Here is a 22,787-nt window from a genome sequence, read left to right on the forward strand (position 1 = left end):
TGCAGGAGGGATTTTGGCCCACTCCTCCACACAGATCTCTAGATCAGAAAGGTTTTTGGGCTGTTGCTGAGAAACATGGAGTTCCAGCTCCCTCCAAACATTTTCTATTTGGTTTAGGTCTGGAGAGTGTCTAGGCCTTGCCAGAACCTTGATATGCTTCTTACAGATTCACTCCTTGGTTTTCCTGGCTGTGTGCTTTGGGTCATTGTCATGTTGAAAGACCCAGCCACGACCCATCTTCAATGCTCTGACTGAGGAAAAGAGGTTGTTCCCCAAAATCTCAATACATGACCGCAATCATCCTCTCCTTAATAGAGTGCAGTCGTCCTATCCCATGTGCAGAAAAACACCCCCAAAGCATGATGCTACCACCCCCATGCTTCACAGTAGAGATAGTTGTCTAGAGATGGAAGTCATAATTCATCTTCTTCCAAACACGGTTAGTGGAATTATGACCAAAAAGTTAAATTTTGGTCTCATGTGACCACAAAACCTTCTCGCATGACTCCGCTGTATGATCCAAATGGTCATTGGCAAACTTAAGACGGGCCTTGACATGTGCTGGTTTAAGCAGGGGAACCTTCTTAGGCATGCATGATTTCAAACCATGACGTCTTTATGGATTACCAACAGTCACATTGGAAACAGTGGTGCCAGCTCTTTTCTGGTCATTGACAAAGCCCTGTCGTGTAGTCCTGTGCTGACCTTTCTAAGGATCATTGAGACCCCACGAGGTGATATCTTGCATGGGGCTTCACTCCAATTGAGACTGACCGTCATGTTTCGCTTCTTCCATTTTATAATGATTACTCCAACAGTGGACCTTTTTTCACTAAGCTGCTAGGCAATTTCTCCATAGCCCTTTCCAGCTGTGTAGAAATGTACAATTTTATCTTTGTCTATGGACAGCTCTTTGGTCTTGGCCATGTTACAAGTTTGAGTGTCACTGATTGTATGGGGTGGACAGGTGTCTTCATGCAGCTAACGACCTCACACAGGTGCCTCTAATTCAGGATAATACATGGACATATGAGAATATGATAGGATAGAATGATAGGATACATATGCCATGAGATGAGGAGGTGGACTAACAGGTCTTTGAGGGTCAGAATTCTCGCTGATACAGGTGTTCAAATACTTATTTGCAGCTGTATCACACAAATAAATCATTAAAAAATAACTGTGATTTCTGGGGGAGTCTGAAATTGTCATCATAGGTGCATATCCAGTGATTTCTCTCTCACAGTGGACATGCACCTATGATGACTATGACTATGATGACTATTCCAGACCCCTCCATGATTTCTAAGTGGGAGAACTTGCAATATAGCAGGGTGTTCAAATACTTATTTTCTTCACTGTAAGTTCTTAATGTCCATGTGAGTTAATAACAGTAACCAAGTGCTTTTTTTCTGGTAAAAAAAACAAAACAAAAACTGACATTATGATCCAGTAAAACAAAGACAAGCATTCTTCCGATTAAACAGTGACTGACAATAAAGACAACAGTTTAAAATGTGGTAAAATAGATGCTTTTCCATGCAGGTAAAGCTTCTTTGGCTGACCTGAACCCAGAGTGATGGAACTGAGCTTGACTTTGTACAGATTGCTGCGCACTCGCCACTCTTGAATCACAGGGTAGCCTGCTGCCTCGTTGAATTTGGCATCGCCTGAAAATGATGGACAGTACAGTGATTTGGCTAATGGAGGGATTACAAGCAAGGTGGAGGTCAAAGCTTTCATTTCTCTTATGAGCCCTGCCCCCCCTCAAAAAAAAGAAGAAACAAGGTTAACTGGCTATGAAATGAAAAGGATGCTTATTTATTAATTTTTTTTAAAAACTTGAGCTTTCATTTGTGTGTGCGTTTCCATTTTCAAGACGATCAAATCACTTAAACACACTCCTCATCCACAGAAGCAGGATCAGGCATAAGTGGACATCTTCCTCAAGGACAAAATTCAACCCATAATCTTTGAGTTGAGAGATGGCCACTCTACCTTGACCCTTTAAAAAAAAAAAAAAAAAAAGAGAGATTATCGTGGGAAAGGTTACTTATTTCCATAATTCATTAAAAAAACGAAAATATCAATTATATATTCAGAACTCACGTAGCATATTCCAGCAAACTTTGGGTGAAAAGCGAACTACACCCTGAACTGGTCGCCAATCAGACGCAGGACACATATCAACACCATCACTGAGCAGGAATTGATCCCACGTTCCCTGCACTAAAGTCAGGTGTGTGTACTACTTCACCATCAGTGACTCACACTTTCAACAATTTAAAGGATTATTTTGACATCATTTGGACCCGCTCATAAAACCCACAAAATTATGAATAAAAACAATAGAATACTGTCAAGAAATCAGGCCAAATTTTGCAGGCCATAAATGTTTTTAACTGTAACCCCTTAATCATCTACCAAACTCAAAGCACTTCCACAGGTTTGCCCAGGTGTCTTTAAATTGGTTCAGTTTGGTTCAATTGTCTCAGATGACTTCAATACAGAAAAGACTGCAGATTTGACAACTGACCGGAAGACCATCATTAATACCGCCCATAGGATGGGTAAGATGCCACAAAAATTCTGTTCACAGAGTACTGTATCAAAGCATATCAATGGAAAATGTAGTGGAAAGACAACATGTGGCAGGAGAAGATGCACCAGCAAAAGAGATGACCATGGTCTTCAGCGGATGATCAAACAGTAAAGATTCAAGAATCTAACAGATCCAGAAAAAGTGGAATCAGGCGGGAGTCACAACTTCAAAAGCCCCACATTCAGATGCATCTGGGAGATGGGCTGCAACTGTCGGGTTCCTCAATTCAAGCCAATTTTGACCTTGAGCCAGTGTAGGAAGCATTTCAACTGGGCCAAGGAGAAGAGCTATTGGACTGTTGGCCAGTTGTTCAAGGTCCTCTGTTCTGACAAAAGTAAAGTGTGCCTTTCATTTTGTAATTAAGGTCCAAGGGTTTTGGGTGAAGATGATGATGAGTGAAGAACAGAACCCAAGCTCCTTGATGTCAAGTGTGAGAAAACCAGGGTCAGTCATGACTTGGGTACAATATCCAGGACAGGTATTGGTACATTCTTCTTTTGTTAATCCAATGTCAGTGTAACAGTCTACCAGAATGGTTTAGAGAACCTCATGATTTCTTCTGGTGAGGATCTGTCTGGAGATCCAGATTTCATCTTCCAGCAAGACCCCGGCCCCTGCCCATACTGCCAGAAGAACCAAAAACCGGTTTGATGTCAATGCAGTGCTTGACTGGCCACCAAACTCACCAGATCTAAAGCCCATTGAGAATCAATGGGGTGTTAAGATTAATCAAGATACTTTGATTGATTTAATGTGACATTTTTTTTCTACAAAAACAGACAGCAATGATTTCTTTACAGAATGCTAATTAACTAATAATTAATAATTTAATTTAATTACTAATTTTGTGGGTTTTATGAAATGGATCCCCACTTTATGTAAAAACTGGATATTGTTTAAATCCCCAAATCTGTAATCTAGGAATGTTTAACTTTTTTTTAAAGAAATTTTTTCCATGATATTTAGTTTTCTTTATGGGTTTGTATAGCCTGAGCCATAAATAAAAAAAAAAATCATAGTTATACTATATATAGTTATACCATATTATAGTTTTTCATAATCTTTCATAAGTGTAAAAAAAACAAGCTGTTCATATTAAAAAAATAAATTATTCATCTTTTTTATATCAATCAATTTGTCTTAATTTTTTTTAAATCCCAGCCAATTTGAAAGTTATCTGGTCTAAGTAAATGTTCAAATATATATATATATATATATATATATACTAATTATTGCAGAGATTTGCACTGTCACTTACTATAATCAGCACACAAATTTCAGCAATAAGGAAAAGTGCTTATCCATTGATCATTTGTCCATTTTACAATTTCGTTCGTGTTCATAATCATAGATTACAGAAAATACTTTTTTTGCTGGATAGTACAACTTTTGTTTTCAACCCCATCACATAGCTATCAGCAACATTAGTAAATCAAAAAAATTCAATGGGCTTTACAGTAATAGTAATTATTAATTCATCAACTGAGGTAGTTCTGCCCATCTCCCTCTCAGTTTTATTTTAAAATATGTATTTTTAAACCCCTGTATGTAGTGCTTGTACTCCCAAAACACACTCACCTGTGAGGAGATCCAAGTTTGGCAGCGGTTCCGACAACACGCCTCTGCATTGTTCCTCAACTGGCAGGGGGAGAACCATGAGGCCGTCGGCTAGCTGGGGGAAGTCTTTAACGAAGTTGTTATCTCTGCGGGGAGGAACGAATAAGATTAACCCACGTGAACCTGCCGTGCATAATAATTTACTCAAAAGTGGATTTTTGGTGGAGGCAAGAGAGAGAGAGAAAAAAAAAAACCTCCCTCTAAGGGAAAAAATACTTCAACATAAGCGAGACTCGCTGTGGGGGCGGACATGTACTACTAAATTCATTATAGAAGATCCGAAGGGATCTCTTCTGCTGGCTGCACATTTGGAAGCAGCGGCACCCACTAGTGGGAGGAAAAGGAACAATGAATTTAGTGGCAGCGTTGTTTGTGGGACTGCAAGCCCCCCGGGGGGCCTACGAAGTGGTGAATGCTTGGGAAAATAAAATACCCAATGGAGACAATTACTGACCATGAAGAGTGACCGAGCGGCTACTACAAAAAAGGGGGGAATACATGAATGCAAACCTGTTCTGGTTAATGTAATAAAGAAAGAGGCCATTTCAGAAAATACGGGACAGTGTGCGCATGTGTTATATGCTGCACTTATGTCCAGTGGCTAGACTGCTTCGGGCTTTTACAGCCAAATGAAGGAAGCTCCCTTTCATTTCCTCGACAAAAAGACAAGCTGTCCCACTGCATCGTGGCAGGCTAGGCAAGGAGCAGACGCAGTAGCACCAAACCATTCCCCATAATATTCCACTTTTATGGAAGTGAGTGTAGAAGCTGAGAACGTGCGCAGTGGAGACTCCAGGGACTGTTATTCACTCTTCATGGAATCAATTTTTCATCCGCTGTCACTGGCTTTTCCAAGAACCAAGCCTTGTGAGTCTGACAACAGAGGCATGATTGACTCAAAGGCAGAAGTGAGGAGGAAGAAGTGCTTCGAAGAGCTTACAGTGGCTTAAAGCTTACATTTAATGTATTGACTGGAGGGAACAGATGGTACTGCTTAAAACCATGTCCGACCCACCAGATCCCTGTTTGGTTACGTTGCAATGTCATTGAAAGACACAAGTGAGACTGCTGAAATTATATGGGTGGAACTTGGTTTAAAGTTTAGAAGTGACAGAATTATTTGTGGACCCCCAATGACCCCTAAATCACAGTTCAGATGCTTCCCACTTTCACTGGGAAAACCCGCCACAGCAATTTTTGGCTATATTTTTGTCATAGGATGTGGACATGTTCTATGAGCAAATATTACCCCGAGTATTGCAAAACGTGGTTTCAATGTTGTGATTGTGCATTCAAAAGTTCACACAGGACAATCCACATATCCCCAAAAGAGCCAAATCCTAATTCATGTACTTCCATGCACCACAAACAGATGCAAGTTGTATTCTTAGAAACCTCACCTGTACAAATAAATCACTATTGATATCGTCAACGTTCAGCCTTCCAAGCTGTTTCAAACAAAATGGGTTGTTGAAAAATCCCACTCTAGAACTTCCCAATCTCACAAAAAGAAAATGAAAGGGCTATTGTTTATTGTCTAAAATTGTCAAAATTATCATGGACCCACTCCAAAAATGCCACAGTTGGAAATATTAACTGGGGTGTATAAAGAATTACTCATCCATTATCCAAACCGCTCATTCTCACAAGGGTAACAGACAAGCTGGAGCCTATCCCAGCTAGCTTCGGGTGAAAGGCGGACTACACCCTGAACCAGTCGCCAGTCAGTCGGAGGGCAGATATCGACCCCATCACTGAGCAGAGATTGATCCCACACTGCCCGTACCAAAGTCAGGCATGTGTACCACTACACCATCAGTGACTCTTAATTAACCATCCATTTAAAATAATAATAAGAAACAAATACTCCCAATAACCCCACACAAATCCAATTTGGGTGATGTCCCAAGTACTACTGGGAAAATGGGACAATAAGCTTGGACTCAACAATGCATGACTTCCAGTTCACTTTCACCCACTAAGACTTGCTTTAGGTTCACGGAATAAATCCATTGGCTCCCAACAACACCCAGAGTCCCATTTTGGGTACTTGCTGTCATAAAATCAGATAGCTTGTGTTCAACCCTCTGTGAGGTATATTCCCAACGTGCATTCCCAAGAGCTAACCCCCACAAAGACTGCTAGGCACGTCACAAGCAGCTAGCATCAGTGTCACCATACTTTTCTTTCCTGTTGTCCCCAGCCGAACCGCACTGCTGGTACATCCATCCATTTTCCAAACCGCCTATCCTCACAAGGGTCGCGAGAGGCGGTGTATACTCTGACCTGTTCACCAGCCAATCGAAGGCCACATCTAAACCAAAAAAACATCCGTGCCAATGGGCAATTTGGAGTCTTCAATTAACCTCCTCTGAATTTTTTTTGGAATGTGGGAGCTTCTTAATAGGCCCGCATGCCATATCCAGGCAATGAATGGGTCCGCTCAACAATGCCTACACTGTAAGCCATCGAGGATCCACATGTGGCGAGCACTGACAAAGACTCCCTAATTCCTCCCACAGTAGCTGAGTACTGAATACAAATCCTGAGCACGGGAAACCACAAAGAACTCATTGTCAAGTCTCGTCTGATTTTGAAGCAACATCACTTTAATTTGACTGAATGCATTGATCATTTTACACTTGAAACAATGCGAGTCCCAGGATGCACATGTCTGGAAACAAGGAGTCCCAGCCCTGGAACACTGAGTCGCTGGAACGTTTCATCAGGGAATTCTCCACTCTATCGTGATTATTGCTTCGCTGTCCTGCTATATTGCAGATTTTTATTGGAGTTGTTACATTTTGCAATATTTTTATCATTTGCGTTCCCTCGAAACACAATATTTACTTTTGTAGTTGAGATTTTTAAGGACAATATATATTCACAGAAACAATCATGTAGTGTATTGTGTTTTTTTATGCCAATCATAGAGAGATTTATGCCAATCATAGAGACATTGGAGCATAAATAAAGTGTCCCATTATTGCAAAGCTGTTTGGTAACAGGAAATGGAGCACATTGTTTTTTGTTCCCAGCTGAGGAATATGGGTAGGATGGTTGTATTTAAAGGGCATTTTGGCACTTTGAGGTTTCAAGTTGTGTTGTCTTTGTTGCGACTTCATCCAAATTTGACATGACAGCTCATTGGTGTTCGCGGGATGGCCGCGTTCATTTGTCTTGAATCCAAAATGTTCCCACATCGTCGTGGTGGCGTCAGGCTTTGGAACTAATTCCATTTATGGAGCTCAACTTTCTGTAACGGTCCAGCAAATGTCAGAAAAGTTAGGTTTTGAAGACGCTTATTACTACTTGTAAAGCACCCTTTCGGGCACGCCTTCAGCCAATCAAAACAGGGTGGGCGGATCCCATCTTACCCTTCACTAGTTATGATTGGTTTAGGGACCAGATGTGTCTACCTTCATGTCACAGGTGCACAGGTGGACTTTCCTATATATGTATTTCTTTTTCAGCAGCAACATTTAGAAATTAGGGTGCAGATTCATCTCAATTTATATGTCCCAGCCCATATTTGTGCATTTTAGATGTGGGACGCGCGTCAAAAGATATTAACAGTCGTCTACTTGGAGCATTTAACTTGATTAAGGAAATGTTAAAAATGCAATCCATTCATTTTCTGAACTGCTTAGCTGGCGTCTAATTCAGCGTGTTTCACAAGCAAGACCCAAATGTATGGCCCCAAGGCTAGAAGTGGAATCCAGGCAGAGGTTGGCAAACAGGTAGGCAGTCCAAAAGGTGACCGTACAAAACGCGAGAAAAAAGGCAAGCTCCAAAACACAAACCAAGGGTCTGATTACCGTGAGACAAGACCTGGACTACGGAATGCGGGAATGTGACAACCATGTACAGCGAACTATTGTCAATTAGGTGCAGGTGAGGGCCCCGCCGATGACAGCGTGCACCCCAATTCTCGCCAAAAGTCAACTTGGATAGGTGCCAGGTTATGCGCTCCACAAAATAAAGGGCACTTAGGTGTTTTTTTAAATCAAATATTCATCATATACTATTATTATTATTATTATTATGATTAGGTAGCCTTTCTTAATGGGTAGTATATTTTGTTTTAGCTTTTATATCATTTACATAACATTTCTATTAGATAGTAGGCATTATGACTTTTCTCATATTTTCTTTTTAATTTAATTCATAGCATATTTTTTTGTTAATTATTCTTTTTATATTTCAATTAAAAGCATTCATCATTTTAATTGATTCATTCAGAGATATATATATATATTTTTACTAATGTAAATTCCAATTACTCCTAAAATTATTTACAGTGTGGAAAATGACAATTTTTGTCAGGCAATGACAGCACGGTGCAACAAACAGCACTTGTCAATCGAGATGCGGCAGTAATAAAATTCTCCACAAGAGGTCACTCTTTCTCCGCATCAAAAGTCAAGACCCATGCTATGCTTTCATAAATGATCTGCTTCGTTTTTTTCCCCTTCTGTGCTTTATATAATACGACAGCGCGTTCTTAGTCTTTGTTTTGTAAAAACTGTTATCCACTGAACTATTTAACATGTTCATAAAATGCCCAAAAGAATTACCTGTAAAAGCCTAGTTTGTGGGAATAAATTAAACTAATAAACTACATTAGTGGGATCAGAGAGGACATTTGTGATGCACAGTGGGAATTCAGGAGCCAGATAAGAAGTGATTAGATTTCCAACCATGGTGGGATACATGACATCACGTGAGTCCCAGTCAGAAGGCAACAATGAGTCCCGCTCGGGAGTCGAGAAGTGCTATGACAACGTCCACTTTTCCATAGAGGGGGAACAAAAGCAGACAAAGCAGATCTCTCTGAAGGAGCGTGAGGGGACGATGTATCCCTGGTGGCTTCTTGAGTATTTTGGAAGTGTGTATGAGCCACCAGTGGGTGCCAGCACAGGTGCAGGTCAAAGGGCAGTTCTGAATGGAGGATGGAGGAGAGAAAGGGCTGCGGCATCACTGATAAACTGTACGGATTTTTGATGGAGTGGGATGTCTTTGCTCTAATGACTAAACAAACAGAGTTCACCGTCAAGTCTAATCTACTAACACAAGTTGCCTGACCACTGACTACAATTTAATTAATAGGCACAATACTCGAGTACCGGTTATTCATTTACAGAAACTATTTCCTAACCAGTGCACTCTGGGAATTTATCAAATTTCACTTAAATGTGCCAATATTTATTCATTAACTTCAAATAATGTATATTTCTTCAACCATCCAAACTAGCGACAAATAGTAACAGGTAGAAGACCATTTGAATGCTCTTCTACCACAACACCTTGTGGATTAAAATTGAGGAGCTTAATCTAACAGGCCATAGCCTTGTCTAATAGGGGGAAAAAAGTACGTTGTCAGCATCTTGCTGAATCCGTAGGAATTTAAAAACCTTTTTTGAGTAAGCATGAGTTACTCGGAGATTTTTGCGACTGCAAAAAGCAGACCAAGAGTTCTACTTACAAAATCTAAGTTTAGCAAGGGTCCTTAGTGGAGGTCACGAACAGTTTGCATTGCATGTGAATGTTTTTGATTTCGTTAGTGGCAAGGGCAAAGTTTATAAAACCGTGGTGAGGTGAGGTGATGTACAGATTAGAGACAACTGCAGAACTGGAGGTGGCATCAATGAAATTGTTGAGGTTCTCGCTCGGCGTGAGCAGGTTGAATTGAATTAGAAATTATCTTTTTTGAGGGACAGCCAAAGTTGGATGTTTTGGAGACAAGTTTCGAGAGCGCAGACTTCAATGGTTTGGTCATGTTCAGAGGCGAGAGAGTGAGTATGTTGGTAAGAAGGGTGCTGAGGAAGGAGGTGCCAGGCAATAGAGCGAGAGGAAGACCAAAGAAAAGGTTGATGGATGTTGTGAGGGAAGACATGTGGCCAGTTAGGGTTAGAGAAGAAGATACAGGAGATAGGCTTAGATGGAAAAAGATGACATGCTGTGGCGACCCCTAACGGGACAAGCCGAAACGAAAAGAAGAAGAAGTGGCATTTTAGTAATGTTGTAAGATAATGAGTTTATTATATTTTATGTTTCAGGATCGTTGTTTGTTGTATATTTTCATTTCAAACTACTGATACTGGGCTCAGTAAAATAATGAGAATAATGGGGGTTACTGTATCCACAATGTCCACCGAAACAACACTTGCGCACACACAGTAATGTAAATAAATCAAGACGACTACACTAAATAAGAAAATTGCCATCTCAGCACAAAGATTATTGTCCAATGTTTGCTAATTCATGTACCAATCTGATGTTGTCATTTTGGTACCTGCAAATTGTTGCCCACCAGCATTTTGGTGTCCGCGGGGATTGTTTCCAGAACAGTAATGATATCAGATCATTCATAAGTGAATCTAAAAACCAGCAGAGCAAATAGAGCTCAAGGCAAAAAAGTGTCTCCAGATGCTCCATATCTTGCTCCATCTTCTCAACATGAAAAAAATCCCTGCTCTTCCCGGGATTTGATGGTTTTTAAAACACGTGGCAGCTGCGAGGAAATTATTGTAATTGTGCTTTTGCATGTCTCTGGGTCAAGAAGTCATGAGCCATTTTACAGTCTGCTCTCGCTTTACACATCCAGTGCCGTAAAAAAAAGAAAATAAATAGAACAGTCACGACACACCATGCTGGCAATTTCTCTTGGCTGCCTCGCTGTTTGGATTCAACCATGAATCGGATAATTAGCTGGTGTTGTCAAAGAAAATGGACGTTAACAAAGGGAAAGCCAACAAAAACAAAAAACAGCATTGACAATTGAGCGAAGGGTTCATCAGTTCATGTTTGCAATTTTTCCTGACAGCAGCGTTTATGTGCAGTCCTGATTTTCATATTCACATATATCACATATCAAAAGATGAAAAACACCTCTTTGCAGTTTTTGCGCTGATCTGATCTATCTGGTGGCATCTTGAGTTCAAGGAAGAAGGCTGAAGTGAGCTAAAGAGTTTTGTTTTGACAGAAATAGTAATACAAACAATTACAAAGATTTATAGGTGGGGCATAAATTTTGTTTCATCCACTCTTCACTAAGTTTCTTCTTTCCTAATTACATCAACATTTCACTTATTTTTCAGCTAAACCAGTTGAGCAAATCATTTATCAATATGTTTGTCATTCAAACAGCTTGCTTACATAACTGGAGTATATTCATTTTTTTCTTGGGTTAAGCTTGTTTTTTTTTTTTTTTACTAATTTTGCCTAGCAACAAGTGGTCATGCAAGACATTCCACTGATTTTATTGGTCTACAATAATGCACCTGCTAGATATACATTATAATTAAGTTTTATTTTACATCACTAATGTGGATTTGCTGACCTGTATGTAGCCTTCGTGGTGAGTGTTCCAGCAGAATCTAATTGAAAATCTCTTTAATTACTAGTAGGATTTGATGTGAAATACAAATTACTGTTGAACAGTGTTTTTTTTTTTTTTGTATGTTTTGACACACTGTTCACTGTCACTCATGTTTCTGCACAAGCAAATCACATCCCTTTCCCGAGTTGTGCATACAGCTGAAAGACAATGTAAATATTTATTTATTTATTTATTTCTGTACCTCGACTTTGGCCCCCGCCTGCCTTTTTTGCACAGTGCGGAAATAAACTCAAGTGGGTGTGAGCATTACCACAGAGATTGCGCTTCCTGATGTAGAGTGAGGAAAGAAGGTGAGAGGACCATGCAAGCAAGCTAGCTGCGTAATAATCGTGTAACTGGGAGACATTACTTTTTTCCTCACAATGTTTTGCTGTTTCTTTCATTTTAGCGTTGGAAAGAAAATCGGACAAATTAGAAATTGATCCCTCACCTGGGTAGCGTACTGATCAAATCTGCTCCCCATGAGGAGATATCATTTAGTTTTTCTTTAATTGGGCAGCGATTTTATGCGATGTGGAAATTGTGCAATGTGTCGATATTTTTCCATTTTGATTCCAGTAATGAGGTATTGTATTTTCAGAGGTTTTGCAGAAATGTAATTGTTTTCACATTTGGCTAATTGTTTAGTAAAGTGTTTCAAGCCCGCTTGAAGTTATTCTATTCATATTCACAGATTCTATTTTCAGGACTCTTGCAAAATCCGTCTATCCATTTTCTTAGCCGCTTATCCTCACAAGGGTCCCAGGAGTGCTGGAGCCTATCCCAGCTGTCAGCGGGCAGGAGGCAGGGTACACCGTGAACTCGTTGCCAGCCAATCACAGGGCACATGGAGACAGACAACAGTCACACTCACAATCACAGCTAGGGGCAATTTAGAGTGTCCAATCAATGTTGCATGTTTTTGGGGTGTGGGAGGAAACCTGAGTGCCCGGAGAAAACCCCCGCAGGCATGGGGAGAATATGCAAACTCCACACAGGCGGGGCCGGGATCGAACACAGGACCTCAGAACTGTGAGGCCAACGCTTTACCAGCTGATCCACCATGCCACCCTCTTGCAACATGTTTTTCTTTTTTCAATCTGACAGTTTGAAATAGATATATAGTTGATATATTGGTTAGAATAAACATACACTAAACATAATCATAATCACATGAATAACTCAGATGACTTAATATGCAATGTATCTCAATAATAATGCTATTGACAATTGTAAATATGTGATTAACATGATTAAAATAAATAAACACAATCATTGGCCAATTATTGCAATGTTAAAAAGCAGAAAGGCTTCCAAATTTAGCATTGTCCTTCCATCTTGAAGACCCGGTTCACATTGGGGCCCATTCGGAAAGACTCCTGGGAAGGAATTTTTTATACATGCCCTGAAATCCCCTCAAAATGGCTGCTTGAAGGCAAAATGGACATGTTCCTGTAAAATTTGATGCACGTGTCTGTGAGACCTTTACGTGCGTCTTGTCATGATAGCCATGAGGCCAATTTATTTTCCCTTCCAGGAAGTGCTCCAGAGTGAGGAGTTTTTCTTTTTTTGTTTGTTTTGTTTTATTCTGTCTCCCCTGAAATATGAGCATGTGGATGACTTCAAAAGCCAATTCATTTATTGGTGCTTGGGCCCTGGTAATAATCAAGCATTTATGAACGTAAAAAAAAAAAAACCCAAAAACCTAATTTACAGCTTCCACAAACTTATTTCCCTCATTATCATCAACAAACTATTTTCATGATGCCACTGTTGCAAAATATATATTCTATCAATGATTAATTAGGAATACACATGAAGGAAGTTAAGGAGCAATTTGCCGTCATCATGTTATCCGTCAACCTGACAGTCAATGTCCAACGACCAAGCACGTTCACATCACACAAGTCATTTTTGTCATTTCGCTCCTGCCGACATGGGTGAATATTAAAAGCCATCAACATCATATAGTAGGGTCAAAGTGAGAAAAAAAAACACATTATGAATAACGTATAAAAGGTAAATGTTGGAAAAGGAGGATGAAAAGACAGAGACAGAAAGAAGACCAGAAGGGGATGCGAAATTGCAAATACCGCCGCTGCGAAGTGCACTGCCTTGCCGGGAGTTCATTAATCAATACTAAAAGCATCCAGCTTCTAATTCCCAGTTTTTAGCCTGAGTCCAAAAACGACTCCTTTCAGGGTTTTTTTCTTCATTAAAACCCATCTGGCAGCTGAAGGCATCTATCAACGCCAAGCATTGTTAGCCACCTCCCATGTGGCAACTCCATCAAATTTTGACGCTTTGGTGCCTTATGCTGAATATTCTCATTTGTCACCCTGCGGTCTGTCGCTGGGTCGACTGACAGCTGTGCAAGGTAAAGTCTAGAACGGGCCCAATTGCAGCTCTTTGGAGTTCGTTGCCACAAAAAAAGTGCCAAAGCCTACTCCAGAATTACATTCTTCCACACACTTGTTGTTTCGATGATGTCACAACCAATTTGTCTGCGCTCGGTTGTTTCAAGGATTGCAGTTGACTGTCAAAACAAGAACCATGCTGGTTTCGGAAAATATGCAGCTTTTGTGTTTGAAGTAGCTGAGGTCAATATTGATCAGTGGTTGGTCAGTGGTGAGTTTTTTTGGCCTGATAATAGTGATGACAACCTTTATTTATTGTGAAATCATATCCCACATAAGATGCAGTGGCTCAAGGGCAAAGTTCATTTAATGTAATAAGCATTTTATCGCCACTAACAGTCACAATTTTTAGTATTAAACCTTAAAGGAATACCGTTAAGTGCTAAAGTACATTAATGATTTGGAGTAGTATATACTGTATTATCCTGAAATCAAGCACTTTTTAGGGTGATAGTTATTTTCAACCAAGGACCTCATTGACTTTAAAAAAATATTTGATTCAAGATGTTTAAGGTGGCTAAAATTTGTAAAGTGCTAACTATTCTTTTATCTACAGCTTTGATTTTTAATGCTATCGTAATTTTCCTGATAAGATCTAGCTATCATAGCATTCAAAGGTGACACAATTTCTCATAATTATAATCTATCAGCATGACAGCCACATTGATTTGGAATAATATTTGGACCAAAATGCTTAAGCTTTAATGTAGTAGTTTGACACATTGTTGTCTGAAACACACTTCTACTAAAAGAATTTATTTAAATTCAGGGCAACAGCTACCCAAAACACGGTCCCTGCATTCTAAAATAGTTTCTCCTCAAACTTTTCACCCTTGATTTGGGTGTTTCTTTTTTAAAAATTCCTGTTTCATTTTCGACTACACTCTTACCACGGCCTCCTTTTCCCCTCCGGTCAAACTGGCTGCGAGTTTGCGGTAAGCCTCTTTGGCAACAGCCGTTATTAAGCCAGGTTTGCTTTAGGCCTCGCCTCGCCTCATACGAGCTGTTGACCAGCGGGAGAAAAAAAATAGCTGGGAAGGAAAGTGAGCTCACACAAGGACAAAAAACCCAATATCCAACCCAACAAGAAGCATCCGCAACGTTTAATTTAGGTTTGCATCAGTTTGTCCAAATTGTGGAAAATAATCATTTGAAGACAGGTAAGATTTTTTTTTTTTCCCCCAAATACAATCCACCCAATGAGATGAAAACAACAACATCCATTTCACAATTTGTATCTTTTAACTTGGTGGAGAACCGGTTCCCACATCTGCCTCACAGTTCTAAGGTCGGGGATTCGGATGCGGACTCTGACCCTTCCTGTGTGGAGTCTGCGTAATTCTCCCTGCTTTTGGATGAGTTTTCTCTTGGTTCCCTCCCATATTATAATATATATATATATATATATATAATATATAATATAATTTCAGTAAAGCTGCTTTACGTGTAGATTCAATTGTGCATTCCTGGTGCTGATCGTTCGCCATACCTTTTGTGTGAGCATCTATGTTTGCTTCATTTTGTGTCAACAACATCAGCCCAACTCTATCTCTCATTGATGACAATGAAAGTTGATGATATATATATATATATACAAGGGAAGACTGACAAAATATTTACTATTTATAATCCTTTTGAGACTGGAATCTTTTGGCAAAATTAAAGGATGAGTACACGAAAAAGAAATAACACTCAGGCTGCACCTATTCTGTATGCAGGTAAATGTTTCAGAAAGAACACCATCATGACAGATACAACTACCTCTCTCTCCACCAAGCCGCTTGCTCTTTGACATGAAGGTACTGTCATGTATGACATTGACAAGATGATTACGGCGCTGGAAAGCACAATATGACAGACAGTATGATGTGTTTGATTTTTGAACGAACAATTCTGCTCTTGGACGCTCCCACTGAAGGGATTTACCTATGGAAATGTGTTTTTGTGTGATCAAAAAAACAACATTGTACTACAGCAATTCTGCATATACTGTTTTTATCAATGAGTCAAAGCAATTAGAAGACACCACCGTGCTACATTGTGAGCATAACAACTTCTTTCTCGTCACACTCGAGGAGTTTATTGGTCCATCCAACTCAGTCTTGTTCATTGTCTCATGGCAACTCATTAAGCTGGAAAGAAATTGCTTCATACCCTCTCCCGACAAGCCCTCCACAGTAGCTGGAGATAATTACAGGGAATTGCAGCTGAACGTATGGGAAGCTCGTCACCAATTCCAGAAATTGTGGCGGTGTGTAAAATATAGCTGATCAAATGCATTTTCATTTTTACATAAAATGGACTACAGAGGTAACATCGGCTTTGCACAAGCCTCTGGACTTCTAAAACCTGGCAAGTCCAACGGTGTATAGAAGGCAAGGCAATTTAAAATGACTCGTGAGCACTGCCGTGTTCTTAACAGTAATAATTAAGATGAGCAAAAATTTCCTTTATGCGCAGTGAGTTCATTGAGCTTGTTATTGGACACATAAAGGCTTAATGTCCATTTTATCTGAAGACCATTTGAACATAGCTGTTTTTTTATAAGGATGTCAGAGCATATGTACAGTATGTCTTTTTAAATAGAGTCCAATTTTTTTAATTTTAGCTTTTAAATACAGTATATAAATGTCAACATAAAACGGGAATTATTTGCTACTGGATATCTGGGGGGCAGCACAGTGGGTCAGCTGGAAAAGCATTGGCCTCACAGTTCTGGGGACCCGGGTTCAAACCCGGACCCGCCTGTGTGGAGTTTGCATATTCTCCCCGTTGCTGCGTGGGGTTTCTCCGGGCACTCCGGTTTCCTCTCACATCCCAAAAACATGCAACATTAATTGGACACTCTAAATTGCCCCTAAGTGTTATTGTGAGTGTGACTGTTGTCTGTCTCAATGTGCCCTGCGATTGGCTGGCAACCAGTCGTGAGGATAAGTGGCAAAGAAAATGGTTGGTTGGATGGATGGATGGATATCGGGGGTTTCTCAAATCTTTTGTGAATAAAACACTCCATACACTCACTTATCCTCACAAGGGTCACAGGCGTGCTAGAGCCTATCCCAGCTATCTTCGGGCTAGAGGTGGTGTACACCCTGAACTGGTTCCCGGCCAATCCCAGGTCACATACAAACAAGCAATCATTCACACCTACGGCTAATTTAAAGTCTCCGATTAATGTATGTTTTTGGGATGTGGGAGGAAACTAGAGGGCCCAGAGAAAACCCACGCAGGCATGGGGAGAACATCCAAACTCCATAGAGGCTAGGCTGGATTTGATCCTGGCTCCTCAGAACTGTGATGCTTATGTGGTTGTTTCACACTGCCTTTTGAGGATGGCATTGTTCCGGCGCTTTTGGTCTCTGTAAATGGCCAGTATTGGGCAACTTATTAAAAAGAAAAACAATCACAATAATTATTATGTTCTGCTAAAGTAATTACATTTCTAACTTAATTACCCCTTCATGCAAGTAATTATTTACCAGTGAAAGCAATTATTGTGTGACTGGTAATGACCAATGGGATCCCTCAAGGGTCTTGGAGCTTTTCAGCCTGTACTCTTGTGTCAAACTTTTCAAAACTTTAACTTTGACTATCATAGCTATGCAGATGACACACAATTATATTTACCAGTGTCCCCAGATGACTACAGTTCAATTGAGGTGGTGTGCCACTGTCTAAAGTAGATAAATAACTAGATGAGCCCAAAAAAGATTTTCAACTAAACCACAACAAAACTGAGTTGTTTTTTACAATAAAGAAAAGAGAATTTCTATGACTAAATACCTGGATTCACTATCTTTAAAAAACAAAGACCAAGTCCAAAACCTTGGTGTTCTGATGGATTCTGACTTGACTTTCAACAGTCATATCAAATCAATCACAATAACTGCCTTTTACCATGTGAAGAACGCCATCTAGAGTGAAGGCTTGTCGATGTCAAGCAAACCAAGAGAAGCTCATCCATGCTTTTATCTCAAGTAGACTTACTATTGTAATGGTCTTCTGATTGGACACTCCCAAAAACAGCACATTCAAAATGCTGTAGCTTGGGTTCTGACCACAACAAAGAGGTCTTAGCATTTAACTCCAATTTTAAAGTCCTTGCACTAGATTCCAGTCAACTTTAGAATAGATTTTAAAGTTCTGCTGTGGTTTAGATCCTGAATACATGACAAAAATGCTTATAGAATACAAACCCAATAGAACTCTGAGATCAACAGATTCAGGTGAAATATTTGAATATTTTAAATAATTCATATTTTTTGTTATGTTTTCACAGCCTATCTTTAATGTAATTTTTGTAAAAGTAAAGTCGATAATTTCAGTAAAGCTGCTTTACGTGTAGATTCAATTGTGCATTCCTGGTGCTGATCGTTCGCCATACCTTTTGTGTGAGCATCTATGTTTGCTTCATTTTGTGTCAACAACATCAGCCCAACTCTATCTCTCATTGATGACAATGAAAGTTGATGACCTTAACCGATCAGCATCACTTATGTGGTTCTCTCCTGCCTCCTCACGTGGAAGAAAAGAAAAAGAACAATTTTGCCCGTCGGTCCAGACAGCTGTAGGGCGTTGGCCTCACAGCACTGAAGACCGGGGTTCAAATCCCGGCCTGGCTTTATGCAGTTTGGATGTTCTCCCCATGCCTGCGTGGGGTTTCTCCAGGCACTCTGACAGATAACAGTCATACACACAATCACACCTCGGGTCAATTTAGAGTCTCCGATTATTGCGTGTGTTTGGGATGTGGGAGGAAACCAGAGTGCCTGGAGAAAACCGGTGCAGGCACGGGGAGAACATGCAAACTGCACATAGGGGGAGCCTGTAATTTGAACCTTGGTCCTCAGAACTGTGAGGCCAGCAGTCTAACCAGTTACGACTCCATGCTGGCTATTTTCAAGGTTCAAAAAAGGAAACAAATGCATGGTACTACAACCGTGAAAAGATATTGAAATGTCATAGCATTATAAAGTCGGAAAAAAACAACTTTATTTTAATGGCTCTTAGACTGATAACATTTAGATGTCTTTTACGTTCACTGAACGTGATGACAACCAGCGTTTTATTAGCAGAAAATACATTAAAACAATGGTGACTACACATACTTCCTGTGTTCAGTCAGCATATTGTGGCATTTGGAGTTCTATTACGTTCAATCTGAAATGGAATCCCTCCCAACCGTAATATTTACATTAAACACGTGAAACTTTATCACACCCCTAGAATACGCCGTACGCAAGAAATGGTAATGTTTGGTAATTCCATAACTGCAAAAATTCATTCCCGGGGCCGGTTCGCAAGACGCCTACTGACATCAATTTTAAACGAAATGTATGCAATGAAGTTATAAATCATAGGGGTTCCTTTCTCTCCCTTTTTTTTTTATTAATACAATGCGGTACCTGTGAGGCTATGACTGGAAAAGTCATAGGATTCATCACCATCATCTAATATTTCACTTTGCATTGCCAAAGGCCTCTCTGCTGATGTGGGAAACAGCAAAAAGTGGAAGTTGAAGGCTTTGGGATGTGACGCGTATCTGCATATCAAAGCAGAACAGAGGGTGAGGTGTGGGAGGGGGGGATTAGGTGAATAATAACCTGCATTTACATATCACTATAAAAATATATTTAAAAAAAGTCAGGGCATCTGCTCAGGGAGCGACTCAGTCATAAGACAAAGCTTTAGTTCCTTGAACAAAAAAGTCGCAGTGGATTTGATAAGTGGCGTAAGTGCTTTAGTGAGCTGACACACAGTAGTACACATGTTTAATTAGCGGGAAGTGGGTGGTAATATTACACTCCTGTGTGCTGTACTTGTCTGGTTAGACTGCCGGAGATGAAAAAGAAAAAAAAAATGGTAATGTAAATATGACAGGTGCATAATGAAGAGGTGCCAACTTCAACACAAAAGCGTATTGGTAACCAATGACAATATGCCTGCCTAACATTTACTATTTAGTTATAATAATTTTGTGCACTGTATTAGACACCGCTATAGATAGGACTGTTTTGCAATTAAACTCCACGACTGCCATAATTTCAAGTCGTAAAGGCACACCGCATTATAAGACGCATAGAATAGATGCTACAGTAGAGGTTGGGGTTACGTTATGCATCCATTATGATGGAGCTGCACTAAAGGCTCAATATTGATCCATATATAAGGCGCACCGGATTATAAGGCACACCGTTGGTTTTTGAGAAAATACTATATGAGGCTTTTAATTGCGCCTTATAGTGCAGAAAATACGGTAGTAGTCAAATATGTATTCAGGTTTTCATTTATTTTGTTGTTTTTATAGTGATACCTCTTGCCTGTCTATTCTTGAAGATATGTAGATGGATCACTATGGGCAATATTTCATTGAAATATGTTTTTTTTTTATTGAACTATAAAAGGTGCAAAATAAGCATTGCCTCCAAATGTTACATTGCCATCGGATGATATTCACATTATTCAACCTATAGATTCTGTAAAGCGCACAGGCTTAATATATGTATTGGTGTCAGGAAGTGGGCGGCACGGTCAGCACATCTACCTCTCAGTTCTGAGGACCAGGGTTCAAGTCCTGGCCCCGCCTGTGTGGAGTTTGCATGTTCTCCCCGTGCCTGCGTGGGTTTTCTCCGGGCACTCCTGTTTCCTCCCACATCCCCCAAAAACATGCATGATAGGTTAAGTGAAGTCTAAATTGCCCAAGGTTATGAATTATAATGTTAAGTATATCTGCAGTGTGATTGGGTGGCAATGTAACCAGTTCATAGTGTATGTACTCTGCCTCCTGCCCGCAATTACCTTGCATGGGTTCCAGTGTAATCACAATTCTAGTGAGGATAAGCGATGGAGAAAATGGCTTGATGGGAGTGCTGCATGAGCATTTACTGGGGGCGTTCAGCATCTTAGTGCAGAGAATAGCCTACTACAACTGGTTATTTTTCATTTAATTTTACATATTTGATATGTATATGAAATCATGATTCTCATGAAGTCTAGATGAAGAAATCAATTACATTTGACTTGGCCTATCATTCTTATGAACCAGGGGTCGGGAACCTTTTAGGCCGAGAGAGCCATGAATGGCAAATATTTTCAAATGTAATTCCAAAAGAGCCATACAATATTTTAAAAACTAAATACAAGTGTATTCGTGCATTTTATGTAAGAGCAACACTTTAAGAGTACAATAAGTCTCTAAATGCGTTTAAAAAAACATAATGATGTTGCAAACCAATGATGACAAAAGTATTGCTTACCATTAATGTGTTTTTTTGCTGATGGCTTTGTCGTTTGTTTCATACTGTACGTCATTGAATTAAACTTCATGCAGCCTTTGAGACTTCCATCTGTTATTTGTGAACATAGGTTGGTTTTAATGTTTTTTTTTTTTTAAATGTGAGAAAGACTTTTCATATGCATAGGTAGAACCAAACATTGTCAGTACAGCAATACTCACACACCGCAGTGAGTGGTATGTGATGGGAAGTGCGTTCCAAGTTCTCACAATCAGTTGGTCTGCAGGTTGAATTTTTTTCATTTGTCCCCACTTACGTGCGCTTGCCATGATGTAGAGACAGAGGCATGTCTTTATGTAAAAAAAATTCCGGTGGTGGGCGGCGCATAAGCACACGTTTGTAATTATGAGTGTACCCCTTTAAGAGCAGGAGGGGACAGTGCAAGGTAAACTAGGAAGAATGTGTGGCCGTCATTGGAGGCCGTGCAGCACGTAGTTGTTCGAGAAAGTTAAATGCGGTGATGCCAAAATGTTCCAAAAAAAAAAAACGTCAGGCTGATGTCTTTTTTTTTTTTTTTTTTTTTTTGGGCCATGCAGAGTTACGCCATCGACCAGAAGTGCCTTGCGATTGGACACATTGACCACGCCTGCTGTATTCAGTATGTCGTTATGAGGGCTCTGTGAGCCATACGCAACCACCAAAACAGCCAGATGTGGCTCGTGAGCCATGGGTTCCTGTCCCTTGTAACAAATGAATTTAAACAAGTGGAACGTTGCCCATGTGACTCCAGTCAAACCTATGAAGGCATTTTTTTTTATAACTCACAAAAGCATAAATTGATAGCAGTTCACCTGTAATTTTTCCATGAGCATAGTTTCCTTTGGAACCATACAGAACATACAGTACATCAGATACAATATAGATAACCATTTGTTGGAGGTTTGGAAAGGTTTTTAGAAACTAACAGATATTGCAACCTGTTCATATTTCCTATGATGTTGCCTAAGCTCCAGTTCACCTGAAGAAAAACAGTCCCAAAGCATGATGTTGCCATCACCATGAACAGATTTTCCAAAGTTTGCGGGATTTGGGAAGTGTTTTGGCACAACATAGGTGGGCTCGGATGTTATGAATTTAAGGTTTCTATCTGGCCACCGACAGCCAGTCATACGAAGAAGATGGAGGGGATTGTTATCACATGTAGAAAACTTGCAGCTTATTCCATGATGCTGTTGGCAAACATTGATCCTTGGCTCCAAACATGAGTTTTCTAAAATTGTCTTAAATTTGTATGAAATGCTACAAAATTATTACTCAAACTGGTGGTATGCATCTGTCAACCAAAACACTATTGTTAAAAGGTCCAAAAAGAGCTGAAGAGATTGAAGATAGAATGTAAAGGACGTTATTTTTTTTTTTCACTGAATGTCTAAATGTGAAAAACAATGCAGCCCTATGGGGGCACAAACCAGTGCAATCTGTAAGCCTCCCAAGCCCAGATAAATGCAGAGGGTTGCGTCAAGAAGGGCATCTGG

General features: G+C 40.0%; 1 protein-coding gene across 3 annotated transcripts in view; it reads right to left on the reverse strand.

Annotated features, from left to right (window-relative positions):
- LOC133490570 (astrotactin-2) overlaps positions 1-22,787 on the reverse strand; it is a 301,145-nt gene that overhangs the window by 68,250 nt on the left and 210,108 nt on the right. For all 3 annotated transcript variants that reach the window (XM_061800812.1, XM_061800811.1, XM_061800810.1), the window contains 2 exons: positions 4,181-4,305; positions 1,566-1,670 (listed from right to left, as the gene is read on the reverse strand). In XM_061800812.1, the coding sequence (XP_061656796.1) occupies positions 1,566-1,670; positions 4,181-4,305 (230 nt within the window). The remainder of the gene's footprint in view (positions 1-1,565; positions 1,671-4,180; positions 4,306-22,787) is intronic.

The sequence above is a fragment of the Syngnathoides biaculeatus genome, chromosome 17, assembly GCF_019802595.1.
Source record: "Syngnathoides biaculeatus isolate LvHL_M chromosome 17, ASM1980259v1, whole genome shotgun sequence".
In the NCBI taxonomy this organism is placed as follows: Eukaryota; Metazoa; Chordata; class Actinopteri; order Syngnathiformes; family Syngnathidae; genus Syngnathoides; species Syngnathoides biaculeatus.